Source organism: Micromesistius poutassou, assembly GCF_964030765.1.
Source record: "Micromesistius poutassou genome assembly, chromosome: 8".
Classification (NCBI taxonomy): domain Eukaryota; kingdom Metazoa; phylum Chordata; class Actinopteri; order Gadiformes; family Gadidae; genus Micromesistius; species Micromesistius poutassou.
In genome coordinates this window covers 6,311,861-6,333,673 of record NC_140278.1, presented here as the reverse complement: position 1 = coordinate 6,333,673, position 21,813 = coordinate 6,311,861, and the positions used below count along the sequence as shown (strand labels likewise).

Genomic DNA, 21,813 nt, shown 5'->3' with positions numbered 1-21,813 from the left:
GTGTGTTGTTATTTCAATGCACATTATAGCAAAGGTTAAGTGTATGTATCATGTTATAAAATGTTAGATTTTGTGATGCTAAATTTCCAAGAGAATACCAGAGATCAAGTGATTGCATTATTCAATAGGAATATGTTTCTTTTAGAATATATGTCATATCATAAATTGAAACTGAACTTTACAGAGGCCAGCAATCTCCCATGCTTCTATCTAACACCATCTATCTATAACTCTCCAGACTGCATACTACTGTCTGCCCTGGTGTTCCATTGCCAGGTGTTATTAAAAGCCAGCAATCGAGGCGTAGACAGCAATTCATGCTGATTGGAGGAAACCTAAGTGTTTTCTTCCTCTCCCCTGCAGGTGAAAAGCGACTACATGCACCAGCTGGCCGACCACGTGGATCAAGATGTTGCATTAAAACTCGGCTGCTTAGAGATCAGGTGAGATGGTGGTCTTATGAATGACTCAAGCGCACGTCCACATCTGTTTGGTTGTGTTTCACCACACAGCCGGCCAAAGTAGATGTCTTGGTTCCTCTGTGGTAAAGGGTCAGGGTTAACCCTTTGTCCTACTTCCATGTTTAACCAGGAGATTCTTCAGAGAGATGCCCGGAAACGCCCTGGATAAAAAGTCCAACTACGAACTTCTTGAGTAAGTTCGGATCACCTACAGTAAAATGTAACACGTGCCTTTTGTCATTAAATATTGCAGTGAAAGGGAAAACAATAATGGCCCTTTTATGTATGTTTGTACAATTATTATTCTTGCTTATTCCTCCCTGCAGAAAGGACGTTGGTTTAAGGAGATTTTTCCCCAAGAGTGTCTTGGAATCTCTCAAGGTAGGATCTGAAGCGAGACAGTGCTTTGGTTGGCTGCAAATCAATGTGTCTCAATTAGTCCATAGATTCTCTCATCGACTTCCAATAAGCCTCCAGCTGATATTCCAAGGATGCCATGTTGAACGCTCTCCAGAACTGGTTGTGTCCAAAAAGTTAGAGGGGGGAAAAAAAGAACTTAAACACAAGGAGAGAAATAAACCATAAACAATGAAATACAGCCATGAGAAGAAAGTGTTTCCTCTTTAATGTTCTCTTAGTGGTCAGGGGATGAGGATGAAGGATTTTCAAGGTTCCACTCTCCTCTGCTTGTGGGCACTGGTCTGAATAATAGATTAGCTGTAATGTATTTGACCATTTCAGTTTGACCTTTCAGTGTCATTTTCAATGCTTGCCCCCTTTTCCCCGGATTTCTATTCCCACCAACGGACCGAGTCCTTGAATCATAATGACCTCACCTCTTCTTGTGCATCATTCCCAGGCCAAAACGCTGAGGAAACAAATCCAGCAGACCTTCAAGCAGTTTGCCAACCTCAACGACGAGCAGAGCATCCACATGTTCTTTGAGATTCTCTCTCCTATCTACCGCTTTGACAAAGAGTGCTTCAAATGTGCTTTGGGGGTAAGGGAACACAATTCCTACTTTTCTCTTCTTGGATATTGGCCAGTTGCCATAGTCGCAGAGAAGCTATAGGGGGCCGCAATGACATTCTTTGAAAATGAAAAATAATACCACTTAAGTCTATGATGCTTCTTATTTCTCCTAGTTTATTCCTAATCACTTTACTTTGCCTCTTTTCAGTCTAGCTGGGTCATATCAGTAGAGTTGGCTATCGGCCCAGAAGAAGGAATCAGCTACCTCACAGATAAGGGTTCAATGGTGAGTGTCCATCTTTGTTTTGGTTTAGAACAGCCCTCATTGTGTGCTCTGTGGTGAGGACCTAGTGTGTTGGGGAAGTCACTGCTGTGTGTATGTGTCCTTGATCAGTTAGTTGCCTAAAGGAACAGCAAAGCTTTACCATCCAGCAATGGTTGTTATGTGGCGTGTGTGAGTGTGTGCATGCACTCTTCGTTGGTTTGGTTAAACGCAGAGCTAGGAGTAAGCCGAGCGAGAGAGTTGTCAGGGAAACTTGTGCTCTAGTACACAAACCAGTGAAGGGATGCTGGCTGGGCGTTCGCAACTGAACTCTCTTGAGATAACCCAAAATCAACACCGAAACCTCAATATTAAGAATGTCACAACATCATGGTTTTAAACCCAAACTAGATTTGCTGAAAGTGTTGCATGTGCGTGTGTTTGGTGAGTCTCTATGGGGATAAAAACGGACTTGACGCAATATCATAGTTGGCTTCCAAGCCCAGTTGGAAGCGAGCCTTGAGGCTGGTTCCGGGCTCTTGGCGGTCACTTGCTCTCTGCGTCGTCTCTGCGGCACGCATGCGGCTGCATCACTACAGGGCTCTCTGATGTCAGCACCGCATTCAGCTGGAAATCATTCTGTTCTGATGTATGACGTCGTCGCCAGCATAGCGTGGGATTCGGTGGTGATGCTGCTGCCCTCTACTGGTGCAACTGAGCTTACTTCAATGGGCCGTTTCTAGTCGTGTTGTCCTTATGTAATGCCGTTATGACATTCCTCCATCTACGCCCTGACCTGGACTGAGCAAAACCTAGCCAGGGCTAACCTGGTACTTTAACTCAACATTCACAATCCACATCAAACTAACCAACAGCCTTATCGTTTCTAACTGTATGCCTGAACATACCCATCTCTAACTTCATTTATTAATTAAAATATTTCTTTATTAAATGAACTATTCTGGTCTTTTCAAAATATACCCTTGTTTAAATCCTTTGATGGCTTTTGCTAATATTAAGTTACCATTATTACCGTTATTTGTTTCCAAAATGGTAATGTAGTTTTGCATGGATGGTGGATAGCATATGGACGTACTTATGTTTTCCCCTCTCTCTCCGTATGACCTCTCTGTATCTCTCTCCCCCTTCAGCCTACCCACCTAGCTAACTTCACCCAGGTACAGTCCATACAGTACTCTGCCATGGAGGAGAAGGACCGCAAGGGGATGCTGCAGCTAATCGTAGCAGGGGCACCGGAAGTAAACGCATACACGCACACCACACGCACCAACTCGATGACACATTGTTTCTATTTAAGGAGAGGAGCGTCTTTTCACCGCAGTTCTTCTTTTGTGTGTGTGTGTGTGTGTGTGTGTGTGTGTGTGTGTGTGTGTGTGTGTGTGTGTGTGTGTGTGTGTGTGTGTGTGTGTGTGTGTGTGTGTGTGTGTGTGTCAGCCTCTCATAGTCACCACCACGTCGCTGACCACGGCAGAAAACATGGCCGACCTCATTGACGGCTACTGTCGCCTGGTCTCCTCTCTGTCTCACTCCTTCATCGTCAGGGTCCAAAAAGGTAGGAGACACAGTAGTGAACACGCATAGCACACCGGTAGAGACATGTGGGGGCTTTCGGAGATGAGGTCATTCAAGATGTTTGCGTAAAGATGTTTTGGTGCTGTGCTGCCGAGTGAAGCCACACTGTAGTGAAACTGCTGAGAATATGCTCTGTCCCCCCTTTGATTTCTGTGTTGATCGCTATTTCAGAGGGGGACAGAGCGCTACCTTCCATCCCCAACCCCAAGTAAGTCTTTTTTTAAGATTTTTTTTTTTTAATATGTAGATCAAATTATTATTATTATTATTATTAAAAATATATATAAAAAAAACAATGTTTTTGGCCAATTTGCACTAGACAGCAAATGTCCCTTTATTATTTCCAGCTGTCAACATGGACAAACAAAATTATGAACGTGTCATAACTCTTCACCGTTTCCTCCTGCAGGGTGTCCAACCATGAGAAGCGCATGGAGAAGCGGATGGACGGCGTGAGGACCAGAGCGGTCTGTGTCTCGGGTAAATACAGAATACACCCCCCCCCCCTCCTCTGTAACCGCTCATCCATCCACCCCCTCTGGTGATCTACAGGGCAAACGTCCGCTCTAACTACACTCCCCCAGTGCATTAGCGGGGGGACCGTGGCCGCTTCATGGAGTTAGTCGAGTCAAAGATCAATGCTCAGGCATTCAACTGTTCCCTAAATCAGCCGGTTGGTCATTTAAATGCCAGCCGTCAGAATGAGCTGCTGTTAGTTAGCGAGCACAACAAGCAGATCTTCATTATAATGAGTCACTTAGGATTTTTATTATGGGCACTGACCCGTTATTAACTTAATGAGCATCACCTGAGTTGCCCCTATTGCTGCACCTCTGTGATAAAGACCGATATAATCGGACGTAATAACCTGAAACTATGTGGAGCTGCACGGCTATAAAGTCAACAGATGAACCGTGGGTTATTTACCGCTCTCCAAAGGCACTGTTTGTTTGTGCGCCTTGATCGTAGTGGATTTCATGCTCTCCACTCTTCCGTAGTCTCCTTCATTCCGGTACGTGTCACTCGAAATACCATGGTGGAAAGATGGTATGGGTTTGTGACGCTGATGTTTTAAGATTCAATTAAAGGGCTCATAGTGTGTGTGTGTGTGTGTGTGTGTGTGGGTCTGCCCGCGTGCGTGGTGCATAGGGCTATTTCCACATAAAGCCGTGTCTGTTCCAGTAGTGAAGAGCTCTTCTCTGGCCAGATGTCTTAGTGGAGAGACTGACTCACTGTCCACTGACTGTGAGAGTCTGGACACAGAATAGGCTCAAAGTGGCTCTTTGTTGAAAACTACTGGGTAATTTATCTGCCACACTGGCAGGGATTTTTAGAACATCATTGTCTTCTGTATATCCTATTTTTCTGAATGGAAGGTGAAAGTTATAAATATATAACAGCCTCACACACATTCCTGACAATGGAATAAATCCATGCAAGATAATTTGCCCATTAAGGAGAGGGTACTTAAAGCATTATGAAATACTTTCAGTCAAGGATATATTAAGATCATCCTCTTCTAACCATACATCAGATCTTATTGTACTGAACATATTCAAGTCCATCCACCATAATATTCTAACTAATAATCTCTATTTTTCTCTCATGAATCAACTCTCAACCCACTCCCTTCTTTCTGTCATTTGTTGGTGCATGCTGCTACTGCAGGACATACTAGTGGCGACGGTAATTCCAGGAGATGCATTTTCTTGTCAACAGTGACACTTAAATGGCACAGCTTGTGTTCCCTCTCCCTGTCTGATTTGGTGCCCTGTGGCAAGTGTGTGTGCGTGTGTCCGTTTGTGTGTGTGTGTGTGTGTAGCTGCTGCAGAGTTCCCTACACACTAGACTACTTTTGTATGTTTGCTGCCATCTAAAGGTTAGGAACCATCCTCGTGTTAGAGTCTTGAGAGGGGGATCTGAGAATGTGTTGAGTTTCTTCTGAGAAATATAAGTGTATAAATAGCCATGCGTAATCCAGTTACATCCAGCTGGAGGCAACAGTTTGATTATCTAAGTGGCAATGTAAACAGAATAATGGGATTCCACTCATCAGCAACGGTCACAATTGCACTTGAAGAAAGCCAATTAATTTGGGTTTTGTTCAGTCTTTGATTTATTCAGGCAGGCTTTACGCATGGTCAGGCTTTTTAAAGAAGCTGCTTGTTCCGGCTTGTTCCAAGTAATCAAGTGTGAGTCCCTGCTCCCGTAGAAGCTTGAAACAGAGAGGAGCTACTAAGTCAGGGCAACTCAATTTAATTTGTATAGTCCTCAAAGGGCTTTACAGGCTATATATTTATATGACTCACCCCCCCAAGCAAGAGAAAAACTCCCTTAATAAACAAGGAAGAAATCTCGATATGCAACACAGAGTGGGGGATCCTTCTTTCCAGAGATGGTTAGGACTACAATGGGTGCCAGAATGGATATGCATTGTATTACAAGCAAACACTTTTAGTCAGATGAAATGTGAACTTTTGATTATGATCCTTAAGGTGAGAAAGGAGACTTTTGCATATGCAGGTGTTCCTGTTATCACATCACTAGAGCGCAAGCCAAACCCTTAATCTGTTTTAGTGTTTTAGGGTTATCAATCATTACTAGGAACCAGATTATTAGTGTCCATGATTATGCTGTGGATCAATAAAAATACCAAGGTCTACACCTCAGGGAATGTCTCCCTGGCTTAGTAATTACAAATTAATTCAAAATATGAATATTAATTTGTACCACTACCATGCTCAGTGGTTGATTTCAACCGGATGGACGCAAGCTCACAAAGGCTGTGTAGTATGTAGTGGCACAGACAGATCTCCTGTCTGTGTCTGTCCCTCTCGGCTTATTTGGCAGGCTCCGATGACCCTTGTTTCCATGGCATACTTCCTTTTAGTTTGTTTTTTAAATTCCTTCAAAGACCGTATTGCTTTGTCCCTCCTTCCTGCTTGTCATCTCACTTCCCCTTTTTATACACTGCGCTGACCTTCCATCCCTCCCCTTTCTCTGTCTCTTCCCACTCCTTCCCTTCCTCTCTCTGTCTCTCTCTGTCACTCTCTCATCCGTACATCCTTCCTGTGATGGCTCTCTCTGACCCAGCACTGTTGTGTTGCCGTTGCATTCTGCTTGGTCATGATTCTGGCTCATGCATGTGTGCATGTTTTAGAGTGTGGCATCACAGGCACAGGCTTTTTTTGAAAGGTACACACAACGTGTTGCACACTGTCTGTGTCCTTTTTCACCCGGCCGTCTTTTGGTTCCATGCCTCGGGACAGTTGAACGCCCTCACCACACAGGACAGTGGTGTCATACCAGATAGGAGGATAAGTTGATTTGCAAGCGGATTGTGAAATACAAAGATCTACGGCAAATCAGGGGCATGAGAATGTTCAAAAGGGAACTAGGTGTGCTGTGGTTGATATTGGTTTTTTTTAAGACGCTTGGCCTGGCCTTTTCTGTACCCCCCCCCACACACCTGCTTCGTGGCTCAGTGGAAAAACTGTGAAACGTGGAATTCTGACTTATCCAATCTTTTTGCCTTTAGAAACCGACGACTATGCTGAGATCATAGATGAAGAGGACACCTACACCATGCCTTCCAGTGAGTCCACACACACACACACACACACACACACACACACACACACACACACACACACACACACACACACACACACACACACACACACACACACACACACACAGCGTCGTGTTGCTGACAGATAGCTGTTGCCTTGGAAATGTGATTGATGAAGTCTGTTTCTTCATAAACGTTCATGGCTGTTCATGCCTCATATGTAAACCGCAACGCTCATGAGAAAGAAGAGGAAAACGAGCGGGGGGAGGGGTCTCAATAGACAATTGAACCATTTCACTATTCATGAATCACTATGCGATGGTAGAGACCACCAGCAGAGGACTCTAGGAATGTAGTTACAGTCAGCCACACATTTCACTAAAATAGTTCAGTGGTTCGTCGGCTGCCTCTGCAAGTCACATGACTAGTTGCGTGTTTGAGTTGCCCATGGAGACCCCTCCGGAAATGCAGCATTACATGGCTGAAGCTTGACCACCACCACCATGTGTTGAGGGGAAATATCACCCAAAACAACATTATAGTCCTTCCTCCTGACCAAACATGGGCATGGATGCCCTATTTGGATTCAGTGTGTAGTGAGGGCGATTACAATCAATATCCATCCATACTATGATGAAATACACTGATCAACATTGCTGAAAAATGTACATGGCCTGTTTTCATAGTTTGGGATATTCAGTGGTAGACGACAGCCCTCTTGGACATTTATTTCTGGGATGTAGAATGAAAGTGCTGACAGTGGCCGAATGGATGCCATCTTCAATTGTGTTCCATTGATCTATGAACTGACTGTTAGTTGTCTGTGTTTTATGCTGTTAACCCTTCTCTGCCAGAATACTATGGACTAGAACAAGGTAACGATCAGAGTACGTGGACCTTCTGGTTACATTGTGATGCCAGTTTGATTTGGTGGTTGTGACTATTGTTTTTATTTCCTTTTTTTTTAGTTTTGCCTGTTCCTGTAAATTACAACTCTCTATATTCTCTCCTATTTTCTATGTTCCCTCCATATTTTTTCCCCCCTTTTTTGTTGATGTGTTGTCGGTCATATGGTGAATACTGTGGTTGTTCCAAAACAAGGTTATTGGTAGTGCCACCTGTTCTGTACCCTCCAAGAGGGACCCCCTCTGTTGTGTGCGAGTACAGGATTAAATAGCCACGCACCAACAAAAACATAGGTACTGTATGACGATTAGGGGTGGTTGCCTTCTGTAATCACTCAAAACAACATATTGAATCGTCAATATGTTATTTTGTTTTTTTTTGAGCCAAGATCCATGGTCAGTCTTGGTTTAAGTACCAAAGCTAAATCCCATTGGTTCATCTGTGGCCTTCGAAAAGGGTGAAAAAACATGTAGAAAAACAGATAAAGCGATAAAAGCGCAACTTCCTTGTGAACCATGTCCATTGTGTGCTTTGAAGCTGTTGTCTGTCCTCAGTCCACGCGGCATGACTGGCTGCCGTTTGCATTGTATTAGTGTCGCATGCCGTCAGGATCGACCTGGCCGATCAACCAAGCTTTCCAGAGCAGGAGAGCTCTGAACCCATTCTCTCAGATCAAGCCCACAAAATCCACCTGCACACAAATATGTTCCATGCCCCTGATCTGTTAAGCTTGGTTAAGTGTTACTGAGTTTAGTGTGTGTGTGTGTGTGTGTGTGTGTGTGTGTGTGTGTGTGTGTGTGTGTGTGTGTGTGTGTGTGTGTGTGTGTGTGTGTGTGTGTGTGTGTGTGTGTGTGTGTGTGTGTGTGTCTGTGTGTGACCTCTAGTGGCCGGTTCTTGTAATTAAACGTTCTGTCTGTGTGCCGGTTCCTCACCCAGCGCGGGACTATGAGATCCTGCGGGACTGCATTGAGCTGGGCCGCTGCATAGGAGAGGGGCAGTTTGGGGACGTGCACCAGGGCGTCTACGTCAGCGCGGTAGGCAGATGGATTTATTCTACATTCAGATGTACCGATCTCTTAAAGGTGACCTATTATACCACCAGATGTGAGCCGTTACAAGCCTTTTTGAAAATCTGCCTCTTCTGAAATCACAAGTGGGCGTGTCCACCTAGATGTATGACGGATAGAGGAGCAATGTTTGCTACAGTCCACTGGGTAGGCTGGTGGACTGATCTATCCAGCACACATCTAGGTGGACACGCCCACTTGTGATGTCAGAAGAGGCCGATTTTCAAAACGGCTTCTAACGGCTAATCACACTCATACCTGGTGGTAAAATATGTCACTTTTAACATGGCTTCGTTCCTAATAAAATTCCTATATTGATATTGGTGGCCGTATAACAGTGTTGTTATAATTGTAACCTTTTTTTATTTTTGTATTTCACTGTTAAGTGGATAAAACCAAAATGTGTGCCACGATACTTCCCCATTCCTTTAGCGAGGCGATTTCTGTTGAAGCGTTGTCATGGGGATGATGCATGCGACCCAGCGGTCTTGGATTTCAGTTTGAGTGGTTCTGGAAATGTCTTCTATTGTATGTTGGGGTTTGTCCAGGAGAACCCGGCCCTGTCGGTGGCCGTGAAGACGTGTAAGAACTCCACGTCGGACAGTGTCCGGGAGAAGTTCCTCCAGGAAGCACGTGAGTTCCCTGCTGACGACCGTGTCGCTTTGATTGATTGTGCGTCTCCGAAACACACATGACACAAATGGTTCACGTGGTAACATGTGCCATTCCATGAGCACGCCATTCCCCCTTGCATATCTTCCTCAATTGAATACGTTGAATTTTCAATGTATATCTTTAAGGCAATGCCAAATTCATAATTATGAATACTGATGCACACGCACCTAATCATACCACCACTAGGGGGAGCAACCTCTCCCTACCCTCAGTTAGATCAGAAATGAAAACAATGCTGTGGCTCTTGGGCTCGGTGTAACAATTATGTCTGGACCTTTTTGTCTCTTTCTTCCTCCCCCACCTCTATCCTGCCCAGTAACCATGCGGCAGTTCGACCACCCCCACATCGTGAAGCTGATGGGCGTGATCACGGACAACCCCGTGTGGATCATCATGGAGCTCTGCACCCTGGGGGAGGTACGGAGCACGCCTCCTCCCGGCCTGTGGGGGATGCTTTTGTTTCTCAGTGTTGTCTGTGTAAGTGATATTTTTAACCTATTCCCTATCCTCTCTCTCTCTCTTGCTCGCTCTTTCTCGCTCTCTCTCTCGCACTCTTGCTCTCTCTCGCTCTCTTGCTCTCTCTCTCTCTCTCTCTCTTGCACTCTCTCTCTCTTGCTCTCTCTGTCTCTCTCTTGCTCTGTCTCTCTCTCTCTGTCTCTCTTGCTCTGTCTCTCTTGCTCTCTCTCTCGCTCTCTTGCTCTCTCTCTCTCTCTCTCTCTCTCTCTCTCTCTCTCTCTCTCTCTCTCTCTCTCGCTGTCTCTCTCGTGCGCTCGCTCTCTCTCTCTCTCTCTCTATCTCTCTCTCTCTCCATCTCTCTCTTGCTCTCTTTCTCGCTTTCTCTCTCTTTCTCTCTCTACAGCTGCGCTCCTTCCTGCAGGTGAGGAAGTACAGTCTAGACTTGGCCACTCTCATCCTGTACTCCTACCAGCTCAGTGCTGCCCTGGCCTATCTGGAAAGCAAGCGTTTTGTACACAGGTAAACAAATACACACACACACACACACACACAACTTCTAACAATTGCCTTGTTAAAGGAAAGCCAATTCCTAAAACAACTTGATTTAGATGAGGTTACCTAGTAGTGATTTGGACTGATCCTGGTCCAAACCTTGCCTTGGATGATGGAGAGCTTAAATGACATGGGTGTCAGTTATTGTTTTTATATTAGCGCTGTGTTGTCCAAAAAGCGAAGTAAAATTCCATGAACAGATAAACATTTAAAATGTTAATATTGTGTGATTATTGCAGATGTCTTTGCGTTTCAGTAGTTTAAAAACCCACCATGTTTTGACGCCATTATGGGATTCTACCACTGAAAGCAGTTTGTTAGACTGAAAGAGAGATATTGATGTGTTTCCTTATACTAAAACACTGTTGTTCCTATCTATTCCTCTTTTCCCTTGTTTCTTCCCTTGTTCCTGCTTTCCTTGCCTCTTTCCCTCCATTCTCCCTTGCTCTGCTGCAGGGACATCGCAGCGCGGAACGTATTGGTATCCACTATAGACTGTGTGAAACTGGGAGACTTTGGTTTGTCCAGATACATGGAGGACAGCTCTTACTACAAAGGTGACGATGCAGCACACTCACACACACAATACACACACACACACACACACACACACACACACACACACACACACACACACACACACACACACACACACACACACACACACACACACACACACAATGCACACACACGCACGCAATCATAGTCTAACTGATAAGCTATTGTGCCCTCTGTCTTCCAGCTTCTAAAGGTAAACTGCCTATTAAATGGATGGCACCAGAGTCCATTAACTTCAGGAGGTTCACATCGGCCAGTGATGTCTGGATGTTTGGTAAGCTGTTCCCATTTCACTGCGGTTTGCATGCAGTAATACTCCTTAAAAGAGGACAATGGATAGATTTCATGTAACTAATGCAACTCATGTGTTGATGCTGGTGAACAAACAATGTCTTTTGCTTGAACTCATCTGAACCTGTAATGCCCCAGCCTCCTCACTGGTTCTAACCCCCCCCCCGTCTCCGTCCTCTCGTCTCCGTCCTCAGGCGTGTGCATGTGGGAGATCCTCATGTACGGCATCAAGCCCTTCCAGGGCGTGAAGAACAACGACGTGATTGGCCGGATAGAGAACGGCGAGCGCCTGGCCATGCCCCCCCAGTGCCCGCCCACGCTGTACAGTCTGATGACCAAGTGCTGGTCGTACGACCCCGGCAAGCGGCCTCGCTTCACGGAGCTCAAGGCCCAGCTCAGGTAGGACGGTAGGGGCCGACTGTGAGGCTACTGCTCACTCACTTAACCCTAAATGACTGGGCACTCAATACAAACAGGGGTAGTGTGTCCTCGCCCCGCTGGGCCTCCCTAGACTTAAGTGCAGATCGATTTGGGATGGTGCTGCTATCGGGTCTCTCTTGCAAAGGAGGTGCCTAACCTTGATGAGACCTCCTGAACAAATAAAGGCAGAAAAACTACGATATATATATATGTAATTTATATAGATATAAATATAGATATAAATTATATATATATATATATATATATATATATATATATATATATATATATATATATATATGTATGTTTTGGTATTAACATTAACATTAACAACCGGTCGACTCGTCTGGTGCAAGATGTGCAGTGCAGTGTCCTTCATGGTGCAGTGCAATGCTAGAGCACCCACCTCGCCTCCATAGATCATCCACAGGGTCTCACAGATTTATCTCCCCGGCTTAAACGGGTATCTGTAAACGTAGGGTTGAGCTTTTGCTGCATCGTGTCCTGACAAATCTTTATGACGCAGCGATTCCAATCGTGGTCCTGAATTTCTCATCTGGGATTAATAAAATACGCTGTTGTTTTATTGTGCATGGGGTTTGCTTCACACCTTAGTAAACATGACACAGACAGGGATTATTCCCAGGAGTTTCTCCTAAGCGTGTGTCACGGATATGCATACGGGTGACCAGTAGATTATTTAAACAATTGCAGTTCAAGGCGAGATGAGGCTTGCCACTCTTTCCGTTGTAGCAACAGTATTTAGTCAGGGATACCTGAATATAGGGTGCTTATTGCACAATTAGTTCAATTTACATCAGACAGAACACCTCTTGGAGTCTGGGGGGAACTAGCCAATGAATCACCGCATCGCTCGCTGTACAGCGTGATGGATGGTATCACCACCGAGGGACGGTCCAGACACAGCGAAACCCATACAGGTTTCACAGGAAGCCTGAATACAATGGGGACAATCTCTCCTCACTTCTGAAGAGAGATTCAGTGGCTAGGTGCGGGGTATTAGAAATGTGGGCAAAGGGCTTCAGTGGGTTTATAATATTAAGATAGATAGATAGATAGATATAAATAGCTATATATTCTAAATATATGTTTTTGTACACAATTTCAGTGTACAAAAACAAGATAATGATGACACCAATACGCTCGTATGGACAGAATAATGCTTTCCTGCCAAAACTGCTTGGGGGTCTAACATGGCAATTCTAAGCATGTTTATTCACAATAGTATTATTATGAATACCGCAGCCACTAAAATCAACTGGAACAAACTAGGGTGGGCAGTAAACCAGAATTTGAACCTCCACAGTCTAAAGTAAGGGAATGCCTCTTTCCACCACCCCGATTCTAGTTCTGCATATCAATGTACACTTTGGGTTTGGGTTAGAAACCTCCACTTATTTTTTCCAGCATGGTTACAGCGTGCCTCAGCATAGCTTGGTTTCAGGATTATCAAGTATCTTGCTTAAGGATAGACTGTTTCGCATTCCCAATGAACATAGCAGAAAGTCCATAAATCAGCACTCTAAACACAGTAAACAGTTTTTCATTTCAATATCTGCATCACCATCAAGAATCGCATCATTTATTTTCCTTGGAGACACACAGACAGACAGACAGACAGACACATGGAAGGCGGTTATGTGCTTAGAAGCAGCATGAGTCACACCTCTTAATGCCACCCCCGGTTTTTCATTCTTTCTTTCTTCCTTATTTCCCCCTTTTTATTACCTCAGCTACCCTGGCCTTGTCTCCCCCTTCTCCACCTCCTCGTCTCTGTGCTGCTGCCCTTTGGCCAAGTGTTTGCACTGCCAGTGTCTCTATCGGCATTCACACCAACGACAGTTTGCACCGTGTCCAACGAGCACCGAGCAGCACTTAGGGGGGTTGCACACCACCAGCCTTTGTTTGAGCGGTGGCTTTGAGTGGGTTTCGCATTCAATCCTCCTGCATGTACGGCCTGAGATCAAGCCGTTCGCAGAAGAGGAAATTCAATTTGAGTAGTTATGGGTTTAGAGTCGTTTCAAATCAATATGTCCTCTGAAATTGCGGTATCTGAATACTATATCAGAGAGAGTGCATTATAAGAGAGTGTTGTAATCTGTCGCATTTGTGTTTGCATCAAATCATCTTGTCGCTTGGCCATAGCTAAGCGCTGTGTCCTAGAGACGAGGCAGTGTTTACGGGTTGCAATGGCTATTAAAAGAATCCTGTATGGTTGATATAGGGACGCATATGAATCGGTTAACACAGTGGGTCCTGTATTTTATATCATAATACCAATTATAGAACACTACTGCCAACTATGCAAACCCTAAGCTTCTGCTAAATTTTTCCTTGAGGGCAGAAAGTGTGTGTGTGTGTGTGTGTGTGTGTGTGTGTGTGTGTGTGTGTGTGTGTGTGTGTGTGTGTGTGTGTGTGTGTGTGTGTGTGTGTGTGTGTGTGTGTGTGTGTGTGTGTGTGTGTTTACACAGTGGGCAGCTGCCAGGAGCTACAGTCTTTCAAAGGCTGTAGCTTAGGAGGGAGGGAGGGAGGGAGGGAGGGGAGAGGGAGAAAGAAAGAGAGGGATTGGAAGGAGAGATGGAAAGAGGAGGAAGGCAGGACAGCTAAAAAGGCTTCGCTCCCATAGTCAAATCTGTAGTAGTTGACTGGAGCTCCCACCGTTTTTTTCCCCCACTAGTCAAATCACAATCTAAATTGAAGTCATTTGGGCTTCATCCCTGTCGGATTACCTCCTAAATCCTGTCATTTTGTTGATTTTTGTTGAGTCATTTTTTGGGTGAGGGTGATAGCTTTGCTCTCTCCCGTCGTTGGTGAGTACATGATGTTGGAACTTTTTCCTTTTTTCGAGATTCATTAGTTTAAATGCTCGGCGGAGCTTAACTATGCCTTTCCCTGAGCGTCCAGGGCATATGCTGTGATTTGTAGTTCAACAATCATTACCGAAAGGATTTTGTCATTGTAGACCAGGGTCTAACTTGGATCCCACGATTCTGTGTTCAATTAATGAGGTGTTGAAGCATTACAAAATGAAGTGTCCGTCCTTGGCCAAACTTTTCAAATTTCCTCAGAGCACACGTGTCACCCCACTGAAGCCGGGCCACATCTGGTCCACAAAGCCGTTTAATGAGCTGCAAAATGTTTGACATTTATGTGAGGGTAGTCATCATCAGTGCCTTTCACATGTTTCCAGGCCCTTTTTTTCAAGGGCAGATCTTTAGTCAGCTCAGCACGGCCACCAGTGGTCCTTCACCGCTGTAGCCTGTGTGATATAACAATAATAATAATGCATTTATTATTTTTGACGATTATTTTTGAGTTTGTAAACATGATGCATTTATTCAGCATTTCTCTCTCAAAATTCGATAAATTGCACAGCCCTACACTGTGGCTTATTTTAGTACACAACTACACACATTTATTAACTTTGCAGGACTGGGCCAAACCAAAATAGCTCTTGTTGAAACCATCTGACCAGCACCCCACAAACAATCCTCGCTGGAGACCACTGCATTAAATGGAAGGGATAGGGGGTTTAATATCATTGATATTTCTCATAATTTCTTAACCCGTTTCACTGATGGGACACACAAAAACTGAACATTGCTGTTCATCTGAAGTGTAACCAAACACTAGTAGGGACGGCAGCCCACACCATGCCAAACCAAATCAATGCCATCTGATGTCATGTGAACATCCTTATTAATAGCAAGTGACATCACAGGAAATGTTACGGCCAATTAAGAAGAGCAACGATAGTGTTTCACTCTCACCACAGAGGGAGCTGTCCCTAAGGCTGGAATCAAGTGTTTGAAAATCCCATTGCTGCGGTAACTCTTCGCCATAAAGTATTAAACACCCCACGTTCTCAACAGTATTAACCCATTTGTGTAAGGCACTACAAACCTCAATGTATTTCCTGAGCATAATTCTGCCATCTGTCCAGAAGTATTGTGAGACTTGTGTTTTACCGTAGTCAGTAAAGGTAGCCCGTATCTCATGTCTGTTCTACAGGTCAAAAGGTGTGAATAAGCCAGTACCTTAATGACCAGTACAATCAGGGACAAACGATTACTTTGGCCAATAGTTAACCTTGGAGAGCACCACAGTCCTCTAATTAAGAAAGATAAGCCTTGCTAACCAGTGAGGGTATCTGTGCAGAATTGACCAGAGCAGAACACACTACAGAACATGCTTATCATTGGCCCAGAACCAAGCCACGCAAACTGGTGGAGGAATGTCTGAAGGTGTTACCTTATAACTCAAAGTAGGTGTTACACGGGAAAGAGCAAGGTTTCCATGCCAACTCGCCCTATATAAGTAAAGCTAAGTAGCCTCATGTTATTCCAGCTGCTGATGGTGTGAGGGGGGAGGGAGGTGGATAGTTGAATGTGCATACACATTAAACTACGTGTGCATATATGAATGTATCAACTATACACATAAAATAACTCACCTACTTAAACCTTTTTTCAATTAATGTTAAGATTCGGGAAACTACCATGTACCACATCAGGTTTTTACAAGCAAATACTATTACACTGGCTAAAATTTTAATGCAGTGCATGTGCCATTACTTATTTATTCTACGGTAAATTTTCGGTAAAAGCCCGGAAAACGAACAAGAGACCATCGTGAATTTAGATATTAATCTATTTTAATTGTCAGTAGCACAGCTGTTGGTGTTTTTTTTTTTTCTACTTCAGATGTTGATTTAAAGACAGACCGTCAAGAGAATGACACAACAACACACACATGCACACACGCGCGCAGAGAGGGAGCAGGATAGGACAGGAGGTTATGGCATTGCCAGGAATAGGGCTTCAGAGAGAGAGAGAGAGAGAGAGAGAGAGAGAGAGAGAGAGAGAGAGAGAGAGAGAGAGAGAGAGAGAGAGAGAGAGAGAGAGAGAGAGAGAGAGAGAGAGAGAGAGAGAGAGAGAGAGAGAGAGAGAGAGAGAGAGAGAGAGAGAGAGAGAGAGAGACTGTGGAATGTGGGTGTGTGTTTGTGTGAACTGTCTGGATTCATCTCCCATGGAGTTTGGTGACACAAGGATCACCAAACTCCCTCTGTTCTCTCAAGGTCCTTAATTTTGTAATGACTTTTTCCTCATCGAGGAGGTTAGCTCATTTTTGTTTATATACAAAGAAACAGTGGGCTCTCTGACTATCTGACTTCCATTCTTTTTTTATAGATTCATAGGTGATTCATGTTTTAGTAAGCAGCCTGGCTAGTATTGTTTGAATGGACTAACACTTATCTTAAAACTGTATACATGCATGTAGGTGTATATATATATATGTTTATTATGTGTGCACTGGAATTACACAATGCCCACACTGAAAAAGACAACCATGAATGCACCAGGAAATACTTTCAGAATCCAAATCATCATTACTAGGCATCATTACTCGGATATAACTTTCTTGAGAAAAATCCCCTGCAACGCTTCATCTGTCTACTGTTCTTCACTGTAACCAGCTCCCAAAAGTTAATATGCAACGATCTGTAGATGTGCTCAATTTGATTAGATTTGAATAGATTTGTTTTATTAAATTTGTGTACTAATCACATGTCTGCAAAGTAGTAGGAAATGGGTCACATTGATACCCCCCAAATGAAATCCTACCCCCCAAATTGAACTTATTATGTATTATTTTTCAACAGAAATGCACAACAATTGTATTGTTTTACACAGAATACAATTCACAATTCAATATCAATAAACGTCAATTGATAATATACATACCCATTCCCTCTGTGTGAATGCCGTCCATCATGTGAAACCTAGCCACCACAAAAACTGAATAATAACGTCTAATGAAGAATGGTGAAGTCAAAGGCACATGGCATCCATCAGAGACGAAAGAAAATAGTATCTGAAATCAGATTATGTCATTAATTTCTATTGCTCTCATATATAAATGTTGCCATTCCAGTACCATCCTAGAAGAGGAGAAGGCCCAGCAGAAAGAGCGGAACAGGATGGAGATGAGGCGACAGGTCACCATGTCCTGGGACTCCGGAGGTGCAGAGGAAGCCCCGCCTAAAGTAAGAGACTCAGGCTGTACCGGGTGTGTGCATTTGTGTATTTGTGCGTTCGTTATTCATTTGTTTATGTCCATCTCTCGGCTCGCTAACATCCTAAAGCTCTGTTTCGCGCTTGCCCTATCTCTCTCTCTTTGTCTCTTTCTCTCTCTGTCTCTCTTTCTCTCTGTCTGTCACTATCGCTGCTCCAGTGTTGGTGTGTCTGGGTGTGTAAGCAGCAGCTCATGTCATAGAGCTAACAATCTCATTTCAGCACTCATTGTCTGGCACTGTTAGACAATTTTTCTTTGTCCCGATTTCTTTGTCAACAATAACACTATCCCAATTGAATTCAAAGTAATCCAATCTGTAAGTGAGAATTTTAATTTGCGAGTGGTTTATTTTGTTGTCTGCATTATGTTAAGAAATGTAATCAAATTAATTGTAATGTACTTTAGCTTCAGGATTCTTGAATGACCAGTTGGGCTTGTGCACCACAGGCTTGTAGCTTGAAGCTGCAATCAGCCATCTTTGCTTCATCATACTTTGTTTTGATTGGGTCTCATGGTTCTCTGGAATTTGTTTGACTAATGGTCATCCGAATGCATGAGAGCCATTAGACTCAATCAAAACCCAATTTATTCAAAACAACATGGGGTGAGCAAAATGTTGCTTTAACAAATAGAAGTTCACAGGGATCTGAGGCCCCGTCCACACAGGCAAAAACAATCTTTTCCCCTCCGCTTTCCTTGGCAGTGTTTCAAGAATTTCTCCGTAAAAGACTCGCAAAAACGCATCTAGCTGTAGAAACACTGTAGTACATATTCAAGGCCTCTAAGTGGCGCTGGTTCTCCAGAAAAAAAGAAGAAGACGAGGCGGAGTGTGCGTCTCAAGCCTGTGCGCTGTATACAAACATACGGTCGAGGAGGAGAAAGCAGTTGTTAAACCTTGTAGATTGGGCAGAAAATACTTTTATGTCCAGTTAGTAATTCAATTTACCAAGGGGCTGTATTTAAAGCTACAAAAATAATGCAAATCAAATCCAACAAAACAAGTTGGAAATCTAATGTTGCCCCCTGGTGGGGGGGCGGGGGGGGGGGGGGGATGACGTCATCGTTTGCGTCTCTGGCGTCCACACAAATCCTAACACGAGAACGCATAGGGCTGTTTTTTTTCACCCTGGGACCTGGTTTAAAAAAATGTGTTTTCGGGCAACGAAAACGCTGGATCCGTCTGGACGGTCGGCCCAAACGCACAAGACTTCTGCATTTTCACAAAAGAAAATGTTTCTGTGTGGGTGGGCCTGAGACTTGGTGAAAGTGGAATCATCTGACATGTTCAAGGTGTTGTAGATGTTCAGTTCCACATTGATGTCCAGCAGATGGCAGTGCGGGTTCAAAGGGTTCTTTTAAAGCCCTCCTTTCTTCTCCACAAACTGAAACAGCTGGCTCAGCCCCATACCATAGAAGGCATCTGTAGTTTACACATTAGCCCTAATGTCAGAAATGTCCTTTTATTTATTATATTCCAGATTTCTATACCCCAAACATGTGTTTCTATTTTTCTTTTTCAAGTCAATGCTGGAAGTCAACTTTCAACTGTATAGCCCTTTTTCACAGTTAGGTTCAAGTGCTTCACACGCTAAGCTATACAACCTCCCCGAATCCTGATCCCTCTATAGGGTATGAACCCCCCCAAATTATCAGGGATGAAACCATGAGAAGGAACACAGCAAGAGGGATCCCTCCTTCCAGGGATGGCTAGGAGTGCAAAAGGTGAATAGAACAGACATATTGGTAGTACAACAAGCAGAACAATCAAAGTTAGTTAGTAGGAATTGATATCCAAACCTTTCGGAAATAATCCTAAAATGTTCAGATTTTTCTTCTACTACTGTACTGCCTGCCTGCCTGTCTGTCTGTCCACCCAATGTACTCTTTCTGTCCCTAGTTATGTCTTCCTCCTCCTCGCTAACATGTCTCCTCCCTGTGGTCTCTGTCCTCTCTCGGTCCCCTCTGTCTATTCGTGTGGTCTCGAGGTGTGCTCCAGGGAAGGCCACTATGAGAGGCTGTGGAAGGTAGAAGCCGATTTGTACGACCCGAGAATGTTGAGCTTCCCTCACTTCAAATTCCACCAAGGGAAACTCACTTTTCAACCCCTTATACACAAACATCATCTTAACAAATCAGCCAACCAACCATAAACCAACAGAGAACAGCTGTGATTTAGAATAATGTTTTATATGCGTGTGTTTGACGTAGTATCGACTACTTGATAGTAAAAAGGCTTGCGAGTCCACCACGTCCTCTGTTGATTGTGGCTCGTGAAACGTGTTTGCCTTCTTACTTTTTCAACCACAGGGTGTTCTTTTTTTACGATCATGTTGCCAGCACAAAGAAAGACAATTTTGGTGAACATTCGTTGTAATGTTTGTTCCATCCACATCTAACTCCCTCCACCCCCAGCCAGGCCCCCAGCGACCCAGCAGCCAAACCCAACAAGTAGAGCCCAGAGATCCGCAAACAAAGCATGCCATTCCATTTTTACCATCGTTCCTTCCATGCTTGTGTGCTTGTGTTACATACACACAAGTGTTTCTGCGTTTGAAAGGATTGAACTAACCGAGTGCCCGTCCGTACACACCGTGTTCAGATCGACATCTAACCCGACCACTCAAACAGCTCCTCCGCTCTTTGAGTGGCATCCACTCCATATAGGTTTCAACCAGAGGCGGCCGGAGAAAGCAAAGCCTCTTTTACGTTTCAACTATGGCCTCACACGTATTCAAGTGGATTTGTTCTTTGCGTTCGCCCAACTCTTTTTTTTTTTCACATTTATTTTTCTTCTCCCTCTCCCTCCTAGCCGAGCCGGCCCGGTTACCCCAGCCCCCGCTCCAGTGAAGGATTCTACCCGGGCCCCCAGCACCCGGGACACTACCAGGTATGCAGGGCCCTTCTATCTCCTCAAGAGTTATGGATTCCTCCAATGACGCCCGAAACCATTAAGTCGATTTACGTCTCAAGGATTCCGTGAGACATCTGGCGCCGACGTCTTATTTGTTGTGTGGCCGGAGGTGAACTTTACGCTACGTACACGCAGGGAGGCATGCAATTATATTGAGAGGGTTATTAAAAAAAAGAACAGAGACATAAAATATATTGAGTGACGCAAGATATTCCATGAGAGTCTAGATTTAATTTTGGGTTAAATTCAGGATGTGTAAATATAAGAATGTATTTGTAATGTCACTTCTTCACAGGCATATAGACGTTTTTGTGTACTTTTCTAAACCTTTAGGGGGCAGCAAACCTGACATAGTAGTCCAATGTGTAGTTGCTCCTTAACTAGGCTCCTTAATACATCTCTCGCTCTCTTTCTCGAACCCTCTCTCTCTCTCCTTCTCACTCCCCCTCTCCCCCTTTCTCTCTCACTCTCTCTCTGTCCCTCTCTCTCCCCTTTCCGGGTCTACTCTACACCAGATGTCCGGCTACCCGGGCCCGCACACGCTCCCCTCGGTGCCCAGTGCCCTCTACCCGGCGCCGGCCGCCCTGCTGGACACGCACCACGCACACACCCACCCCCGGCACCACGTGCACTCCCACGGCCAGCACCTGGCCCCCGCCCACGGGACGGACATGGCCCTCTGGGGCTCGGCCATGGAGGTAGACGCAGGGGCCGAGAAAGTAGAGCAGGGACTGGTTTATAGACGGATGGTTTCAAGATGGGCACCTCAAAAGGAGTGAAAGTCGTCATCTTAGTGGCTGAGTTAACCCTAGTAGTAACTCGTATTAGTAACACCCCCAAATTACTTTGGGGGTGGCCCTGTATCCGTATTTAATTGGGTGGTGTACTGAACGCAGATAAATACTTCTTGAACTAAACTTGGCTTCAAAGAACCAAAAAAACGTATTGTCTGGCACCTTCTACATCCTAGGAGCTGTGTGTGTGTGTGTGTTATGTACTGTATATAAAAATGGAACAGGTTT

At 44.4% G+C, this 21,813-nt stretch overlaps 1 protein-coding gene across 6 annotated transcripts in view; it reads left to right on the top strand.

The window, feature by feature from the left end:
- LOC311352032 (focal adhesion kinase 1-like) overlaps positions 1-21,813 on the top strand; it is a 49,048-nt gene that overhangs the window by 16,285 nt on the left and 10,950 nt on the right. For all 6 annotated transcript variants that reach the window (XM_084472206.1, XM_084472207.1, XM_084472205.1 and 3 more), the window contains 20 exons: positions 364-443; positions 592-654; positions 788-842; positions 1,321-1,461; positions 1,642-1,719; positions 2,847-2,954; positions 3,151-3,268; positions 3,460-3,496; positions 3,698-3,768; positions 6,827-6,883; positions 8,702-8,799; positions 9,381-9,465; positions 9,824-9,924; positions 10,367-10,482; positions 10,972-11,072; positions 11,258-11,347; positions 11,559-11,763; positions 17,740-17,851; positions 20,690-20,767; positions 21,307-21,489. In XM_084472206.1, coding sequence (XP_084328332.1) covers positions 364-443; positions 592-654; positions 788-842; positions 1,321-1,461; positions 1,642-1,719; positions 2,847-2,954; positions 3,151-3,268; positions 3,460-3,496; positions 3,698-3,768; positions 6,827-6,883; positions 8,702-8,799; positions 9,381-9,465; positions 9,824-9,924; positions 10,367-10,482; positions 10,972-11,072; positions 11,258-11,347; positions 11,559-11,763; positions 17,740-17,851; positions 20,690-20,767; positions 21,307-21,489 — 1,977 coding nt within the window. The remainder of the gene's footprint in view (positions 1-363; positions 444-591; positions 655-787; positions 843-1,320; positions 1,462-1,641; positions 1,720-2,846; positions 2,955-3,150; positions 3,269-3,459; positions 3,497-3,697; positions 3,769-6,826; positions 6,884-8,701; positions 8,800-9,380; positions 9,466-9,823; positions 9,925-10,366; positions 10,483-10,971; positions 11,073-11,257; positions 11,348-11,558; positions 11,764-17,739; positions 17,852-20,689; positions 20,768-21,306; positions 21,490-21,813) is intronic.